Genomic DNA, 18,498 nt, shown 5'->3' on the forward strand with positions numbered 1-18,498 from the left:
GTTGGAAAATTAGGCTGGAAAAGCCCCCCAAGAGCCACCAAACCCTGTCCCCAAGTGCCACCAACCCCTGTCCCTATTCCCACCATTTCCCATTCCCACCATGGGGTGAGGGGTGTTCAATCCCTCCTGCTCCTTCTGCCCAATTCCCATCATTTCCTATTCCCATTCCCCATCATGTGCACTGGGGTGAGGGGTGTTCAATCCCTCCTCATCCTTCTGCCCCATTCCCACCATTTCCTCCCCCCATTCACCCCAGGACCCACCCTTTGCTCCAGGCACTGCAGCCAAAGCCCTCTTTTATTTCAGACGAGTACCGCAGGCTGTGCATCGAGGGGCTCCCGGTCGTGCCAGGCTTCCCCGGGAACTTCCCAGGAATTCCCGGATTCGGGCCCAACGGGGTCGGGCCGGGACTCAACGGGCCCGGGGGCATCGGCCCCAACGGGGCCAACGGGCAGGGCGGGATCCCGGGGCTGCCCGGGATGGGCCCGGGGAGCTCCAGCATCGGTAATTCCGCCTTTGTCCCGGTTTGTCCCACCTTTGTCCTGCCTTTGTCCCGGTTTGTCCCACCTTTGTCCCGGTTTGTCCCGGTTTGTCCCCCCTTTGTCCTGCCTTTGTCCCGGTTTGTCCCACCTTTGTCTCGGCTGCCCAGCCCCAGGGCAGCCTCCCCAGGGCTGGAATCCCACTCACACGGGTTGTCGTGGCTCGGGGGAGAGCTGGGATGTGGCGCTCATGCTGAGCCTGCGCACGGATCCAGCGAGGCTGGGTCTGGTCGGGAATCACTCCCTGGTTCCCAAATAGGCTCCCAAAAGCTCCAGATAGGAATGGAGCTTTCCCATAGAATCACAGAATGATGAGGCTGGAAGAGACATTCAGGATCATCAAGTCCAACCTATTCCCTAACACCTCAACCAGACCTGTAGCACCCGGTGCCCATCACCACCTCAGTCTCGTCCTGCCCACCTTGCACCCCCCTGACAGCCCCCCGAGAGCTCCTGGGACATCCCAGGGCTCCCCAGCCTCTCCCAGTGCTTCACCAAGGGCTCCCCAACCCTCTGTGTGCCCCCCAGGAACGGCCACTCTGAACCAGACCATCGACATCTGCAAACACTTCACCAACCTGTGCCTGAACGGGCGCTGCATCCCCACCCCGTCCAGCTACCGCTGCGAGTGCAACATGGGCTACAAGCAGGATGTCCGGGGGGAGTGCATCGGTGAGAGGGGCTGCTCCCAAAGCTCCAGGGCTCCTCCAGGCTGCTCTTGCTGCTCCTGGGCTCTGCTGTGCCCCAGGGTCCCTCACAGGTGGGGCTTTCCCCCCTTGCAGATGTGGACGAGTGCTCGAGCAGCCCCTGCGTGCACGGTGACTGCGTCAACACCCCGGGCTCCTACCACTGCAAGTGCCACGAGGGCTTCCAGAGCACCCCCACCAAGCAGGCCTGCATTGGTAAGGGCTGTCCCCCTTTTTGGGGGTGGCAGAGGGGTCAGCAGAGCCCCTGGCACCAAGAAAGGGTGGTAGGGGTGAAATGCAGAGAGGGGCCCCCAGCAGGGCCGGGTGTGGGATGGGATCTCCCCAGAAGTTTCCTCTGCCTTGGCTTTCCTTAAAATTTTCTGTGGTGGCAATCAAGGGAGCTGCAGAGTCCTCCCCAAGAGCAGAATTCTGCTGGGAGAGCTTCATTTGACAAAAGGGGGGGTTCTGGGCCTTGTTGATGTGGATGCAAGATTTCCAGCAAGGCTGTTCTGCCAAGAGGCTGCTGCAGGTGAGGGACTGCCAAAAACAGGGATGGGAAGGGGCTGTTCCACCATGGGAACAGCGAGCAAAGGCAGTGCCCAAGCTTTGAAATGTTCACTTTCTCCCTTCCTGACAAAGTGGCTTCCAAAGGCTCCCCCACTGCCCGGCAAGGTGAAAAGATTCCGATTTCCCAAGTGGGATTTTTGAAGATGAATTCCCGTGTCTGAGGGCACTGCGTGGGTTTCTCACGGGGGATATTGAGCTGGGGCTGCTCCTGTCTCTCCCTGCTGCCATTTTTGGTGCTTTCCCCGCAGACATTGACGAGTGCATCATGAATGGGGTGATGTGCAGGAACGGGCGCTGCGTCAACACCGACGGCAGCTTCCAGTGCATCTGCAACGCCGGCTTTGAGATCACCCCCGACGGCAAGAACTGCGTGGGTGAGGCTCCCCTGGCCTCCAGCAGCCCAGGGCTGGGCTGGGGCCGCCTCCTCCCTGGGCTGTTCGTCTGGGCTGTCCCCAGGAGAGGGCTGGGGAGGTGTTTCTGTGAGGGTGTTTGGGGTGCAGGGGATCAGCAGGGCTGGGGCTGCAGCAGGACAGCTCTGACCAGGAAAAGTGACCCTGGGCTCACAGCTGATGCTCTTGGAGGTTCCCCCTCCGTCTCCTCCTCTGCTCTGAGGCCCAGCACCCACAATTTGGCCGTGGGATGGAGCACAGGGTGGTTTGGGACACGGGAGGGTCTTGCTGCAGCTCCGGGGTGCTCTCTGTGCCCCCAGACCACGACGAGTGTGCCACCACCAACATGTGCCTCAACGGGATGTGCATCAACGAGGACGGGAGCTTCAAGTGCATCTGCAAACCCGGCTTTGTCCTGGCTCCCAACGGGCGCTACTGCGTGGGTGAGTGAGCCCCAGCTGGGCTCTTCCAGCCCCAGCCCCTGCCCACCTGTGAGCTCCTCAGGCCAAGGGGAGATGAGAAATCCAAAGGTGTGGCCGGGCAGCTCCTGCTGTGCTGCCAGAAACTGGCCCTTTGCGGGAGAATGGGCAAGAGGGGAAAGGTTCTCATGTTCTGAGCCCTGTCTGTGTCCTAACCCCTGGCCATGTGTCCTCATGCCCTGTCTGTGCCTCTCTCTGCATGTCCTGAGCCCCTGTCCTTGTGTTCTGCCCACATTCGTATGTCCCAACCCTCTCTCCTCATATCCCAGCCCTCTCTCCCTATGTCCCAGTCCCTTTTCCTCATGTCCCAACCCCTTCTCCTTATGTCCCAACTCTCTCTCCCTGTGTCCCATCCCTCTCTCTGTGTCCCATCCCTCTCTCTGTGTCCCAGCCCTCTCTCCCTGTCTCCTAGCCCTCTCTCTGTGTGTCCCAACCCTTTCTCTTCATGTCCCAACTGTCTCGCCCTGTGTCCCATCCCGCTTTCTGTGTCCCAGCCCTCTTCCTGTGTGTCCCAGTCCCCTCTCCTCATGTCCCAGCCCTCTCTCCCCGATCTCCCACCCCTCTCCCCGTGTCCCTCCCCCGATCTCACCCCTCTCCCGTCCCTTCCCTGCCCAGACATCGACGAGTGCGAGACGCCGGGGATCTGCATGAACGGCTGGTGCATCAACACCGAGGGCTCGTTCCGCTGCGAGTGCCTGGGCGGCCTGGCCATCGGCGTGGACGGCCGCGTCTGCGTGGACACCCACATGCGCAGCACCTGCTACGGGGGCATCAAGAAGGGCACCTGCGCCCGGCCCTTCCCCGGCGCCGTCACCAAATCCGAGTGCTGCTGCGCCAACCCCGACCACGGCTTCGGGGAGCCCTGCCAGCCCTGCCCGGCCAAGAACTCGGGTGAGGCCACGCCTGGCTGGGCCATGGTGTTGCTTGGGACATAATCCATATGCATGATCCATAATCCACATTACATAGTCCGCAATCCACAATCCATAATCCATAATTTATGGATAAATTATAAAAAAGATGGGACTGCTGAGGAACGGGCTTTGAGCTGTTTTGTTTTCCAGCATCAGTCTCATTACATGGGTATGACAATGGAAAGATGCCTTTAGTTCACATTTTAGGTAGCAGACAAAGAATGTTGCAACTTACTTTAAAAGTTTCTTGACTAATCACACAAAGTAAAAGTAGTTCTTATTGACAGTAGTTATGTCAATTGACAGTAATACAGTATTATTAATATATAATTAAATACACACAATATAGACATTATATATAATATATAATATATAATATATAATATATACTATATATATATAATATATTGTATATTATATATTATATATTATATATTATATATAATATATTATATATTATATATTATATATTATATATTATATGTAATTATATATGTTATATATATAATTAAATATATTAAAATATAATTAATAGACAGTATTACTGTTCGTATTGACAGTAGTTCTATCTAATTACTATAAGCACAGTACCTTCGATTAAAACAACGCTTGCTTATTTCAAATACAATACCTGCTTGTAAGCTTTAAAACACAATGCACAGAGCTTTATTATGAAGCTTAAAACTTCTTAATATCTTGCTAGATTTACTTTTGTACAGTTTAGGGAATTATTCTAGGCAAGCGTTAATACACAGACCATTGTTTTATTTGTCCTTACTTTTCTACTTTTTACATAATTTTTTTGCTGACCTATCTCATGGCTACTGCATAGCTCTAATCACAGTTCTGCTGTCTCTGAGGTCTGCATTTTGCAGCTTTCCCAAAACCCTCTGATTTTATGGGTTCCCACGTGCCTGGGGCGCTCAGGGATGTCCTGGCTTGGTTTGGGCAGCTTGGAGAGCTGTGGGAATGGGGAAAGGGGCACCAGGCAGCCATAAAATGGAGAGTGGTTGCCCAAATGTGGTGCTGGGATGTTGGAAGTGGGAGCATCAGCACTAAAATGTACAAGGTCACAGCAGCAAGGCTGGGAGAGCTCAAGGGGAGCTTGGACAGCATTCCCAGGCACAGGTGAGGTTGTTGGGGTGTCTGGGCAGGGCCAGGGGTTGGGCTGGATGATCCTTGGGGTCCCTCCCAGCTCAGCTCATTCTGTGATTGTGTTGTATGAGCATAAACAGGCCTAGAGCTGCCCCTGTGACAAACACAGAATTAAATCTTGCTGGGTTGAAGCCCTCAGCTCAGTGGAGCTCCCCGAGGGGAGTGTGCTGCCGCGCTGATGGCTCTGTTGTGCTCTGTCCCCAGCGGAATTCCAGGCTCTCTGCAGCAGCGGCATCGGGATCACGGCTGATGGCAGAGGTGGGTGCAGGGGCATGCGGGATTCCTCAGGGGCATGCAGGATTCCTCAGGGGCATGCAGGATTCCAGAGGGATGTGCAGGATTCCACAGGGGCGTGCAGGATTCCACAGGCACATCCCACAGCACCCTCAGCTGCTTTTCCTGGAGCAGGGAATGGATCTGTGGGAGCTGTGCCAGGAGGGGCTGGGCTCCCATCCCTGCTCTGACAGGAATGAGCAGTGGGAGCCTCCTGGTTGTTTCCCTCCTCTGCTCTCCAGCTCCTCCCTGGGGTGTCCCCGGCAGAGGGAGGTGACAAACTGTGCTGCCAAGGGGCTGCTTTGGGTTCCAAGAGGTGCCAGTGCCAGCCCTGGGCAGTGCTCGGATCAGCAGGGAGAGCACAGAGCAGCCAGGCTGCCCTGCCAAACCTTCCAGAGGGAAGGAGCCAGAGGCAAAGCCCCGGTGGCTCCTTGGGCTCCCATCCAGGGCTCCTTGTCCTGGCCAGAGGCAGTCCCATGGGAATGGTGAGACTCTTTCTAGCAAGGCCACGCTCTGGTCATTGCACCCCTGCCTGGAGCCAGGGCTGCACTCAGAGCTCTCCAGGCTGGGTTTCCCTGGATGGAAGTGAGCTCCAAGAGCGTGGGGACAAAGGCCAGCAGTGCCTGGGCAGCCGTGGCCATCTGGCACTGCAGGGACACTGTGGTGCCAGCACAGCCTGGGCTGGGCCAGGCTGGGGCTTGCCAGGCTGAAATCTCTGCCCTGGCACTGGGAATTGGCTCCAGAAGAGCAGAGGAAGGGATGCTGCTGCAGGGAAGGGGCAGTGCCCACCTGGCTGCCACCCTTCTGGGTCACTCAGTGCTGAACCCAGGAATAATTCAATTCCTGAGCTTGAAACTGGGATAAAGAACACTCTGGGATGTCATACAGGGGCCTGAGAGCCCTTGACATAAAACTGGGCTTATCCCAGCCCCTTACCCAGCTCTCTCCTCCTGAGCTCAGCCCCAGGCTGGCTCAGGACAGGGAGAAGCTGTGGCTGCCCCATCCTTGGGCTGTCCAAGGCCAGGCTGGACAGGCCTTGGAGCAGCCTGGAATGGTGGAATTGGAGCAAGATGGGTTTTGAAAAGTCCCTTCAAACCCAAACTACTCTGGGACTCCACGGTTCCTGCAGCCAGGAAGAGCCAGGAGGTGAAATGTTTCTGTCTTTGCATTTGCTGGGCTCCACCTCACGTGCCTCTTTTGCCTGTCAGACATCAACGAGTGCGCCCTGAACCCCGACATCTGCCCCAACGGGATGTGTGAGAACCTGCGGGGCAGCTACCGCTGCATCTGCAACCTGGGCTACGAGTCCGACCCCACGGGCAAGAACTGCGTGGGTGAGTCAGGGCTGGGGCTCAGGGGGGCTCAGGGGGTGCCAGGCACCTCCAGGCGCTGCTGCAGCACCTGGTCCCCTTGAGCACCATCCAAATCCTCCCCAGCAGCTGGAGAAGATTCAGGGGTTTGGGATGGAGATCAGGAAAGGTTCAGGGGTTTGGGATGGACATCAGGGAAAGGTTCTGGGGTTTGGGATGGACATCAGGGAAGGTTCAGGGGTTTGGTTGACATCGGGAAAGGTTCAGGGGTTGGGCATGAGGAAAGGTTCTGGGGTTTGGGATGGACATCGGGAAAGGTTCTGGGGTTTGGGATGGACATCAGGAAAGGTTCAGGGGTTTGGGATGGACATCGGGAAAGGTTCAGGGGTTTGGGATGGACATCGGGAAAGGTTCAGGGGTTTGGGATGGACATCAGGGAAAGGTTCAGGGGTTTGGGATGGAGATCAGGGAAAGGTTCTTCCCCTTGAGGGTGGTGGGCACTGAATTCTCCCAGGGAATGGGCACATCCCAGCCCTGCCAGAGCTCCAGGAGCCTTTGGGCACCTTGGGACAGGCTGGGCTTGTTGGGGCACCTGTGCAGAGGCTGAGGGTGGATCCATGATCCCGTGGGTCCCTCCTGCGACTGCGTGGGGGAAATTAACCCTTCCCAGCCCAAAGCAGCTCACAGATGCCACGTGTGTCCCCAGATGTGGACGAGTGCAGCGTCAACCGGCTGCTGTGTGACAACGGGCTGTGCAGGAACACCCCTGGCAGCTACACCTGCACCTGCCCCAAGGGCTTCGTGTTCCGCACCGAGACCGACACCTGCGAAGGTAACGGGGCCGGGCAGCCCCAGCAGCTGCAGAAACCACGGCCTGAGCTCCTGCCTGGAGCTGCAAATCCCTGCGTCCCTCCCCTCAGCGCTGCTCTGGGCTGCAGCAGCCGCACCTTTGGGGTTCAGGGGGTTTTACGTCATTTTTAGGGTTTTTTTCTGTGGGTTTTAGTGATATTTCACACGGGGTTCAAAGCAGAATGGACACCTGACCCCAAAACATCTGAGCCTGGAAACCAGAGCAATTTCCTCCAGGGCCACAAAATTTGAGCTTGAGGCCTGACCAAAATTGTGAGGTTTGGGGAATTTGATTGAAAGGCTGTGATTTGGAGGTGGAAAAAATGGTTTCCTGTGCGCAGAGGCCTCAAATATTTGAGAACTGGCACTTTGCACACAAGTGCTCCAACCACCCTCAACCCAAATAATTTTTTTAAATCTTGTATTTTTTATATTGTTCTTAGGGCTATTTATATTACATGTTTATACCTATAATTTATATATTTATATTGAATTTATATACAATTTATAATGTATTATTAAGTTTATATTATATAATATATAAAATATATAACATATAATATATATAATATACTATAGAATAAATATATAATATCCATTATATAATATCTATTCTATAATAGATTATAATATATAATAGATTATATTATATGTAGATATGTTATACATTATATTATATATATAATAGATATAATATTCCAGATATTATATATATATTTATGATGTACTATGTATATTATATTAGTATATTATGTAATGTTTTATGTTCTTTATAGTTTATGTTTTTATACTTTATGTTTGTTTATGCAATTTCTATATTGCATGCTTTATATATTTATATATAATATATTTTAACACATTTTGAATTTTATTTTTCTATTTAAAACAATGTAAAAACAATTTAAACCCACCGTTCTTCACTCCCTGTGCTCTCACCTCCTGCAGTTTGTGTCCCCCCAGGGCCGTGGCCCTGTCACTGCCTCCAGTGACCTTTGTCCCCTTGTCCCCTTGTCCCTTTGTCCCCTCAGACATCAACGAGTGCACGTCCAACCCGTGTGTGAACGGGCTGTGCAGGAACAACGCCGGCTCCTTCGCCTGCGAGTGCTCCCCGGGCAGCAAACTGGACCCCAGTGGCACCATCTGTGTGGGTGAGCAGGGCCAGCTCCTGCCAGCCCGGGTGGCACCGCCAGTGTCACCCTGCACCGTCACCCGGCCTGGCACGGGACCGGAATCCCACAGGGCGGGGGTGGATGGGATGATGAGGGGGAATTCCAGGCTGGGAGGGTGCTGGGGGGCTGGGATGGCATTCCCAGAGCAGCTGTGGGTGCCCCTGGGTCCCCGGCAGTGCCCAAGGCCAGGCTGGAGCACCTTGGGAGCAGGGATGGTGCCCCATGGCAGGGGTGGCACTGGAAGGGTTTTAGGGCTCTGTGTCGTGGGAACAGCCACATCCTAAGGGATCAGTGACTCCCAGGAGCAATGGGGGGGACAGCTCTTCCCAGGTGCCTCTCGTGGCTCCCAGCCCCGGGCTGGGGGCACGGGGCAGCCGCTGAGCCGCCGGTGTGTCCCTGCAGACAGCATGAAGGGCACCTGCTGGCTCAACATCCAGGACGGGCGCTGCGAGGTCAACATCAACGGGGCCACGCTGAAATCCGAGTGCTGTGCCACCCTGGGGGCAGCCTGGGGCAGCCCCTGCGAGCGCTGCGAGATCGGTGAGGCTCTGCCAGGCCCGGCATTCCCGAGGAAATGCTGGAGTGGGGATGGAGAGCAGCAACAGGGAGAAATCCCCTCAGGGTGCTGGGGCACTGCCAACGCTCTCAGGGACAGGGTGGGGTTGGTGGGGTGCTGTGGAGGGTCAGGAGCTGGGCTGGGTGATCCCGTGGGTCCCTCCCAGCTCTGGATATTCCATGGTTCTGGAAAGCTGGAAGGGTTTCCTTGCTGACATCCCTGTCCCTTGCAGACACCGCCTGTCCCCGGGGCTACGCCCGCATGAAGGGGGTCACCTGTGAAGGTAAAGTGCTGCAGGAATGGAAAACTGCTTTTCTTGGGAGTGTGATCACTGTTCTCCTGCCTCTCCGAGTCCTGGGGGGGATCTCCACTCTCTGGCCCTGTGTCTGTGTGTGTGTCTCTGTCTGTGTGTCTGTGCCCAGATCCTGGCTCTGTTTCTGCCTGGTTTTCATGGCTAAGTTGCCACTCGGAGCCCGCTGGGCAGCTCTGGGCTCCCCCAGCTGCTCCAGGAGCCCCTTGAGGCCCCCCTGGCCGTGTCCCCGGGCCATCCCTCCCCATCCCTGACCCGTGCCACCCCACAGATGTGAACGAGTGCGAGGTGTTCCCGGGCGTGTGCCCCAACGGGCGCTGCGTGAACTCGGCCGGCTCCTTCCGCTGCGAGTGCCCTGAGGGGCTGACCCTGGATGGCACTGCTAGGACCTGTGTGGGTAAGGACGCCTCCTCTACCCCGATCCTGCCCTCCCACTTGCTCACTCCCCACCAGGAACTCTTAGGAATTGAGTCACACCTGAAAGACCCCAAGAAAACCTCCCAGCTGAACCAGAGTTTCAGCTTTTGTAGTTGCTTTTATAGTTTTTACATTTACTTAACAGACACATTCACTGCCCGTTGGTCATAAGAAAGAAACAAAGTTCTCAATAGCTGAATAAGGAGCCACATCATTCTGTGAGCCGGCTAGAGTCCACATCTTTTAGCTTTCTCTCTTCCGTCACGTTGTCATGGGGATAGCCTTGGTGTGGTGGTGTTTGCAGGGGTCTCAGAACGAGGGAAGAGATGAGAATCTTGACTCCATGCTTCAGAAGGTTGATTTATTATTTTATTATATATATTATATTAAGAGAAAATGATAGATTAAAACTACACTAAAGAAAGAGAAAAGATTTCATCAGAAAGCTAGCAAGGAAGAGAAAAGAATGATAATAAAATCATGTGACTGACCAGAGAGTCCGAGACAGCTGGACTGTGATTGGCCATTAATTAAAAACAACCACATGAGACCAATCAAAGATGCACCTGTTGCATTCCAAAGCAGCAGATAATTATTGTTTACATTTCGTTGCTGAGGCCTCTCAGCTTCTCAAGAGAAAAATCCTGTCGAAAAGATTTTTCATAAAATATCTCCGTGACAGCCTTGGTGTCTTCCTCAAGAGAGATACGGGGCTTTCCTTATCTTCAGGAAGCCTTCGCTGGCTCACAAGAGCAGCGCAAAATCCCTTTCCTACAAGAATGCCTAGCAAAACTTACAAGAATCAGGGCCGGGCAGCAAACCCACGTGTGCGTGTGCTGTGTCCCCAGACGTGCGGGTGGAGCAGTGCTACATGCGCTGGGACGAGGACGAGTGCACGGAGCCGCTGCCCGGCAAGTTCCGCATGGACATGTGCTGCTGCTCCGTGGGCTCGGCCTGGGGCTCCGACTGCGAGGAGTGCCCCCGTGCCGGCTCTGCCGAGTTCAAGGCGCTGTGTCCCCGCGGGCCCGGCTTCGCCAACCGCGGCGACGTGCTCTCGGGACGGCCCTTCTACAAAGGTGGGTGCTGGAGTCACCAACGCCACAGGTGGGACCTGCCTCGGCTTCTCTGGGCCTTGGTGCTGGACCAAATAGTGGCAGCTGTGGTGTTTCACCCCACAGACACTTTTGGCTGGCTGGTGTGTGGTGTTTCACCCCAGAGACACTTTTGGCTGTGGGGTGTGTGGTGTTTCACCCCACAGACACTTTTGGCTGGCTGGTGTGTGGTGTTTCACCCCAGAGACACTTTTGGCTGTGGGGTGTGTGGTGTTTCACCCCACAGACACTTTTGGCTGGCTGGTGTGTGGTGTTTCACCCCACAAACACTTTTGGCTGTGGGGTGTGTGGTGTGTCACCCCACAGACACTTTTGGCTGGCTGGTGTGTGGTGTTTCACCCCACAGACACTTTGGGCTGGCTGGGTGTGTGGTGTTTCACCCCACAGACACTTTTGGCTGGCTGGTGTGTGGTGTTTCACCCCACAGACACTTTGGGCTGGCTGGGTGCTGCAGCTGGGCACTGCAGACAAGTCCAGGCCTGCAGGAGCTCTGGTGGTGCTGGGATGGAGCTTTCCCCCATAACAGGGGCTGCTCCTCAGGTTTCCCTCTGGCAGAGAAGCTTTAAGGCGATGGTGAAGGAAAGGAGTCGGTTCTGATGGAGGGTTTGGATCCAGAGCTTTATTCTGGCCCACAGGCCTCTGAATGCAGCACCAGCTCCAACAGAACTCCCTGAGCCCGTGGCTGCTGCTCCTTTGAACCCCGGGGAGAGGGGCAGGGAAGGGGCAGGGAGCCACCAAGCAGGGACAGGAGGGGAGGGACAAAGGGACAAAGGACACCTGGATGGCCCAGTGCTCCCCAGGGGTAGAGGGCATCCTTTGGATCTGCCAATCCCTTCTGGAATGCCAGGATTGACAGACAGTGCTGGGAGGGGTCAGGGAGGGGAGGCAGAGGTGACTGACACACCTGGGAGGGAATCTTCAGGGCAGGGACCCGGGTTCTGAGGTAAACCCTGAAATCACACTGCGACAGGTGAGGAAGGGTAGTCAGGGCTGGTGCTTGAGCTGAGGGGGTTCTCAGGTGGAGCTGAGGGGGTTCATGGAGAGCCCCCCTTGCTGGATGTCTCTGATGCCCCCAGATGTGAACGAGTGCAAGGTGTTCTCCGGGCTCTGCACCCACGGCACCTGCAGGAACACCATCGGCAGCTTCAGGTGCATCTGCGGCAACGGCTTCGCTCTGGATGCTGAGGAGAGGAACTGCACAGGTGAGGGACCCCCCCTCTGGGCTGTTGTTGCTGCTTTTGGGGGTCTCAGAGGGATGGGGATGCCATGGGGAGGAGCCAAGGCCAGGCTGGACAGGGTTTGGAGCAGCCTGGGACAGTGGAAGCTGTCCCTGCCCATGGCAGGGGTGGCACTGGGGGCGATTTGAGGTCCCTCCAACCCAAACCATCCATGATTCCACAAGGCTTCTCCTGCCTGTGGGGTGATGGCTCAGCCCTGCTCCAGGGATCAGCAGAACTGCAGCCTCTCCAAGGATGGGGAATTCCTTTGCCCGCTGGTCCCTGGTGAGCCTGCAGGCAGCCCAGTGTTGGCTGTGGCCCTGCTGGTGGCCTGTCCTGCCCCACTGCCTGTCCTTGTCCCCATGTTAGTGTTTAGGAACACATAATCACAGAATGATTACATGCAGGTGCTTTTATTGAAGAGTTCTGGGTGTCAGGGGTGCACAGACCCAAATCTGACCCAACATGGTTTCGAGCTGAACATGTTTTATATTCTATTATTCTATAACTTACATATAATTAATTATTAAACTTACATTGTTCTATTGTATACATTGATTTCATCCAAGCGGATTTCTCGTGATCCCCCTCAAACCCCTAACACAGTTTCTCATGATTCTTTAAACAACAATTGTATCTAATCACATCTAACAGTTATACCATTTATCGCATACTGACAACACACATGCAGCTTCACATGATCTAACTAACATTTCCCAGGGCCTACCTTTAACATTTTCCCTACTAAGCCTAACTTTCTTCCCAACGCCCCGAATTTCCTACGATTTTAAACTCCTTTCCTGTCCCCCAGACATCGACGAGTGCCGCATCTCCCCCGACCTGTGCGGCCACGGCTCGTGCGTGAACACCCCGGGCAGCTTCGAGTGCGAGTGCTTTGAGGGCTACGAGAGCGGCTTCATGATGATGAAGAACTGCATGGGTGAGCAAGGCTGAGCCCCTGAGGGCACCTGCTGACCCTCCTGGGGCAGGGCAGGGCCCTGGGGCAGGGCAGGGCACAGCCAGAGCTGCCCAGCTCCCCAAACACCGCACGGATCAAGCCCTCCGTGAGGAGCTCTGGGACTCCCTGTGCCCCCTTCCACCCTCTCAGTTACAGGGGCTCCCTCCACCTGCCCTTTTAATCTCCCTTTAGCCTCACACAGTTCCTTACAGCTCCTCCAGTCCGCCCAAGGCTTGTTTTTATTCTGTCAGAGTCTCATCTGTTTTCAATTGAATAATTTCTTGTTTGGAGCTTAAAAAATCCCATCAGTGACCTCAGTACCTCAGTTTGTCTCCAACAGCTCAGCCAGACTCCTGCTGTCCTCTAATTCCTGGCATTCCACGTTGCTGTCCTCTGTCCAGCCAGACTCACTTGTCTCACTGACCTGCTCTTAATATTCTGCTTTGGCTTGGACTTTCAAACCACTTCAAGCCATGATTCAACACCATTTATTTATTTTTCATGTTTTATTCTCTGTGCTCTTTAAAATAAATCACTGCCCCTGGCAGGGGCTGTGTCTTTTCCGTACAATTTGTAGCGTGGGTTTCCACAGCTCCCACTGATCACCCTCCTCCTCCTGCTCCATTTCTGGGACCCTGGGAATGTCACAGTCCTCACCCATGACCTGCTGCCTTCTTGCTGTAGTCGGATTTCTAATCTTTATAGAAGGATATAAATTCCATTGTTCTTTTTTGAAATTTAATGCTCGCTCTTACTTGTCCAATTCCGCTTTATCCTTTTTTTCTGGGTGACAGGGAGCTGAGTCATCTCACCCCAAAGGGGGTGGTGACGTTTTGTCATTGCCTGTGGTCAAGGATTAACTTCTTCCCACCTGTGTTTGGCAAAAGAATTTGGCTTCAGCCTCCTGAGGGAGGAATTCTTTGCAGCCTGGGGCAGGGGACAGCACCAGCAGTGAAAATGCAGCCTGGGATTCACCAGGAGCAGGCTCCCACTGATCTGGGGGTGTTTGGTAGGGACCTGTCACCCCCATTCTCAGGTGTATCCCAGCCCTCTTTACCTGAAAATCTCATCAATGTTTTTGCCAAGTCAGGGAAAATAACCCGTTCTTAACGTCAATGTTGGAGTCAGGAAAATAAACATGAGAGGAAAATTAGGGTTTTTTTAAATATATCCAACATCAGTCCCTTTCTCTGCTGTCACTGAGGGGCTCTTGGGTTCTGCTGAGGTCGAGGCACGAGCTGGGATTTCCCAACATTCAGACTCCAACCAGGAGACCACTGGAGCCAAGCCCTGCACTCCCTGCCCTGTTACCCCTGTGATATTCCCTGTTCTGGGATCAAGCCCAGCTTTCCCTGCCCTGTTACCTGTGTGATATTCCCTGTTCTGGGATCAAGCCCAGCTTTTCCAAGCCCAGCTTTCCCTGCCCTGTTAACCCTGTGATATTCCCTGTTCTGGGAGCCAAGCCCTGCACTCCCTGCCCTGTTACCCCTGTGATATTCCCCATTCTGGGATGCTCCCCCAGTGGAGAAGCCTCTGGAAGGGACCAATCCCATTTTCCCGTGCAGACATCAACGAGTGCGAGCGGGACCCGCTGCTGTGCCGGGGCGGGATCTGCATGAACACCGACGGCAGCTTCGAGTGCATCTGCCCCCCTGGGCACGAGCTGACAGCTGAGGGCAACACCTGCATTGGTGAGGGGCTCAGCAGGGAAACCCCAGAGGCAGAGCTCCTGCAGGGCTGTGGGTGTCTCCTCCCCATCCCGTACATCCCATCCTGGAGGTGGCCAAAGGCTTGGAGCAACCTGGGCTGGGGGAAGGTGTCCCTGCCCTTGTCCCTGCCCATGGATGGTCCTTAAGGTCCCTCCCACCCAAACCCTTCTGTGCTTCCATGATAAGTGGGTCCAGCTCATCCCAGAGGGGCTCATTCCGAGACCAAGAGCTCATCCAGACCAGGCTCATTCCCAGCGTTTTGTTGCATTGATGTTGTTCATTTTGCTGCTCCCTTTGACCAGTGGGAAAAAATTCAGTTTGGGCACCAGTTGAAGGCCTGAGCAGGGCTGGCTGCTCCAAGTGCTCTTGTCCCCTCAGACATCAACGAGTGCTCCCTCAGTGACAACCTCTGTCGCAACGGGCGCTGCGTCAACGTCATCGGCACCTACCAGTGCTCCTGCGACTCGGGCTTCCAGGCCACCCCGGACAGGCAGGGCTGTGTGGGTGAGTGCTCCTCCAAAGGGTCCTTCCAGCACCGTGGCATGAGCCCAGAACCCTCCTGGGCTCGTGGGTGTTGTGTTCAGAGGGTAAAGCAAATGTCCTGGATGAGCGACAGCCAAATCTGTGCTGCTGGCACAGGGCTCTGGGGGCACTGCCAGGGGCTGGGCAGAAGGAATGAGGTGTTCTCGATTTGTGTCCTCCTCTCCCACCCAAACTGCTGCCTGCGCCCTCGTCTGTGCAGGGTCAGGGTTTGGGCTGGGTCCCTGTGGGTCCCTCCCAGCTCAGGTCGCTGTGGTTGTCCCCAGACATCGACGAGTGCACCATCACCAACGGGGGCTGTGACACCCACTGCTCCAACTCCGAGGGCAGCTACGAGTGCAGCTGCAGCGAAGGCTATGCCCTGATGCCAGACAAGAGGTCCTGTGCAGGTCAGTGCCCACCTTGGCTCTTGCAGATGCTGCCCCAGGGACCTCTGTGTCCCGCACAGCTGGCTCCAGGATGAGGGGGTCTCATTTTTAAGTCCCTTCCAGAGATGAATGATTTTGCTTTGCACTGCCACATCCAGCTGCTGACAATTTGGGATTTCCTCCTTCCCCCTGGTGCTCCAGCCTTCCCTGTGTTCACCTTGGCATGGTCTCCTCTCTGCAGATATTGATGAGTGTGAGGATAACCCCGAGATCTGTGACGGGGGGCAGTGCACCAACATCCCCGGCGAGTACCGCTGCCTCTGCTTCGACGGCTTCATGGCATCCCTGGACATGAAGACCTGCATTGGTGAGGCCCTGGCTGTGCCCTGGCCATGTCCCAGCTCTGCCTCCTGTCCCTGGAGCCACACTGGGGGGTCCTCGGGGTGTCCCATGGGTGCTTTTGTCCCGCAGATGTGAACGAGTGCGACCTCAACCCCAACATCTGCCTGCACGGCGAGTGTGAGAACACCAAGGGCTCCTTCATCTGCCACTGCCAGCTGGGCTACTTCGTCAAGAAGGGAACCACGGGGTGCACAGGTGGGAGCTGGGGCGCCAGTGAGGAAAAACGTGAAACCCCTCGCAGAGCTGCCCTGGAGAGAGCCCCAGCCCGGGGTGCTGTGTGGGGGATGCTGTGGGCTGTGCTGGGCAGGCACAGAGGGCCAGGACCCACCTGTTCCCAGGTGATGGCCAAGCCAGGAGTCTGCCCTTCCTCCTGCATGTTTGCCAGGGCTGAGCTCCTCAGCTGCAGGGTCCAAGTCCAGGCAGACAGAGGCTGCCAAAGCCCTGGGAGCTGTGGGAGTGGGATGAGCCCAGGCTCGGCCCTGCTGTGCTGGGGGAGCTGAGCTGGGCCAGCCCTGGTGTCCTTCCTCTGCAGACATCGATGAGTGTGAGATTGGAGCCCACAACTGTGACATGCACGCCTCCTGCATCAACATCCCCGGCAGCTTCAAGTGCAAGTGTCGCTCGGGCTGGCTCGGGGACGGGCTCAAGTGCAACGGTGAGTGCTCACCAGGGCAGGCCAGCCCTCTCCAGGGGCTCTGGGGAGGCTGGGCTGAGATGGAGGGGTTCAGCCTGGAGGAAAGGAGGCTCAGAAGGGACCTGCACAACTCCCTGACAGGAGGGGACAGCTGGGGGGTCAGGCTCTGCTCCCAGGGGACAGCAGGACAAAAGGGAACAGCCTCAGGCTGGGCCAGGGGGAGTTTAGGTGGGATATTGGGAAAATGTCTTCATGAAAGTGTCCAGCCCTGGCGCAGTCTCCATCCCTGAGGGATTTAAAGCCATGCAGATGTGGTAGTTGGTGACATGGTCAGGGGGTCAGCGGTGTCCTGGTGATGGCCATAGAGGCTCTCGGGGATGTGCTGAAGCCTCCAGACAGTCTCCTGGGCCTTTTGTGTGCCCCTGTAGCTGCTCAGGCTCAGGGCAAAGCCACGAAAAGGCCAGGCTGGACAGGCCTTGGTGGAAGGTGTCCCTGGGGGTGGAACTGGATGATCCTTAAGGTCCTTCCCACCCAAACCACTCTGTGCTTCCGTAAGTGAGTCCAGCTCATCCAGGAGCCCAAGCCCATTCCAGATTAGCCAGGCCAGGCACTGACAGGCTGTTCTCCATGCCCAGACCTGGATGAGTGCGCAACCGAGGAGCACAAGTGCAACCTGAACGCCAACTGTGTGAACACACCCGGCTCGTACCGCTGCGCCTGCCGCGACGGCTTCAACGGCGACGGCTTCTCCTGCTCAGGTGAGCCCGGGGCTGGCGCAGCAGCAGGGCTGGGACAGACCCCAGCCCCTGTCCTGGTTTGAACAGACAGGTTCTGCCTGCTGAGGGAGGCAGCAACCTCCCCTGAAATGGGGAATGTAAACCCTCTCCCTCCGAATTGTTATAATTTTGAAATTAAGGGGATCTCGGGTAAAGATGTGAGAAAAGGAATGACAGTTCTTTACCAGGAAAATTAAAAATACAAATGTAATAGTACAAACAAAAAAACCCCACTGTCAAGAGTAAGAGCAGGCCCTGGCCCCCTGTGTGTCAGGGGGTGGCACAGCCCCATCCCATGGGGGCTCAGCCCTCCTGCAGTGCCAGCTGTGCTGCTGCTGGAGCAGGGATCCTGCACAAGGGGGGAGTTTTCCTCTGCAGCTCCAGGGCTGCTGCAGATGGGCCTGGGCTCCCTCTGGCAATGCAGGGCAGCAGAAAGCTGCTCCTCTGGGAATGCAGTGGGCAAAGGCTGCTCTGGTATCCCAAAATCTCAGATTATATCCGGGTAGGAGTGCTTGGCTCCTCCCCCTGGGCGGAGCATCTCCCAATGGGATGATGGAATTTTATTTGTATTTAGCTCTCAATGGCCCATGAACAGAAGATAATTAATAATTAATGGCCCATTAACAGAAGATATCTCCTGGAGGGAGGATTGGTTGTGGAAGAGATAAAGAAAACTGCCCAATGAACAGCAGATCACTGCCCCACCTCTGACAGATGGCAGTAGAATTATCTTCCAATCCAGGACAGCCCCTCTGAGCCACCAGCCTTGCTCAGTGCTGCTTTGGCTGGGGTCCCCCAGAGCACGGCCTGGTCTGTGCCACGGGGCTCCAGCACCTCCTCACAGGTGTCAGGGGAGGCTCAGGGCCGTGGCAGGAGCTGCAGCCTCCCAGCCGTGGGTGTGCGCACTCCTGGGCTCCCTGGGCTGGCTGAGGGCAACCCCCAGCCCTGTGTCCCTCCCTGCAGACGTGGATGAGTGTGCAGACAACGTGAACCTGTGTGAGAACGGGCAGTGCCTCAACGCCCCCGGCGGGTACCGCTGCGAGTGCGAGATGGGCTTCAACCCCACCGAGGACAGCAAGGCCTGCCAGGGTGAGCGCCCGGGCCCTGACCCCCTCCTGGCCCTCCCTGGCCTCTGCTGGCACCTCCTGGTCCCTGAGCCAGCCCCCAGC

The 18,498-nt window shown here is 55.7% G+C and overlaps 1 protein-coding gene across 1 annotated transcript in view; it reads left to right on the forward strand.

Moving 5' to 3' along the window:
• Positions 1-18,498, forward strand: part of FBN3 (fibrillin 3) — a 74,337-nt gene that overhangs the window by 35,376 nt on the left and 20,463 nt on the right. The window contains 24 exon segments of the mRNA XM_030966499.1: positions 307-504; positions 1,068-1,211; positions 1,322-1,441; positions 2,041-2,166; positions 2,502-2,624; positions 3,276-3,551; positions 4,934-4,987; positions 6,211-6,336; positions 7,019-7,144; positions 8,190-8,309; positions 8,733-8,870; positions 9,119-9,169; positions 9,468-9,593; positions 10,462-10,689; positions 11,802-11,927; positions 12,754-12,882; positions 14,466-14,591; positions 14,988-15,113; positions 15,416-15,538; positions 15,759-15,884; positions 15,989-16,114; positions 16,452-16,574; positions 17,189-17,311; positions 18,293-18,418. Of these exon segments, the coding sequence (XP_030822359.1) occupies positions 307-504; positions 1,068-1,211; positions 1,322-1,441; positions 2,041-2,166; positions 2,502-2,624; positions 3,276-3,551; positions 4,934-4,987; positions 6,211-6,336; positions 7,019-7,144; positions 8,190-8,309; positions 8,733-8,870; positions 9,119-9,169; positions 9,468-9,593; positions 10,462-10,689; positions 11,802-11,927; positions 12,754-12,882; positions 14,466-14,591; positions 14,988-15,113; positions 15,416-15,538; positions 15,759-15,884; positions 15,989-16,114; positions 16,452-16,574; positions 17,189-17,311; positions 18,293-18,418 (3,210 nt within the window).

Source organism: Camarhynchus parvulus, chromosome 28 (genome assembly GCF_901933205.1).
Source record: "Camarhynchus parvulus chromosome 28, STF_HiC, whole genome shotgun sequence".
NCBI classification, from domain to species: Eukaryota; Metazoa; Chordata; class Aves; order Passeriformes; family Thraupidae; genus Camarhynchus; species Camarhynchus parvulus.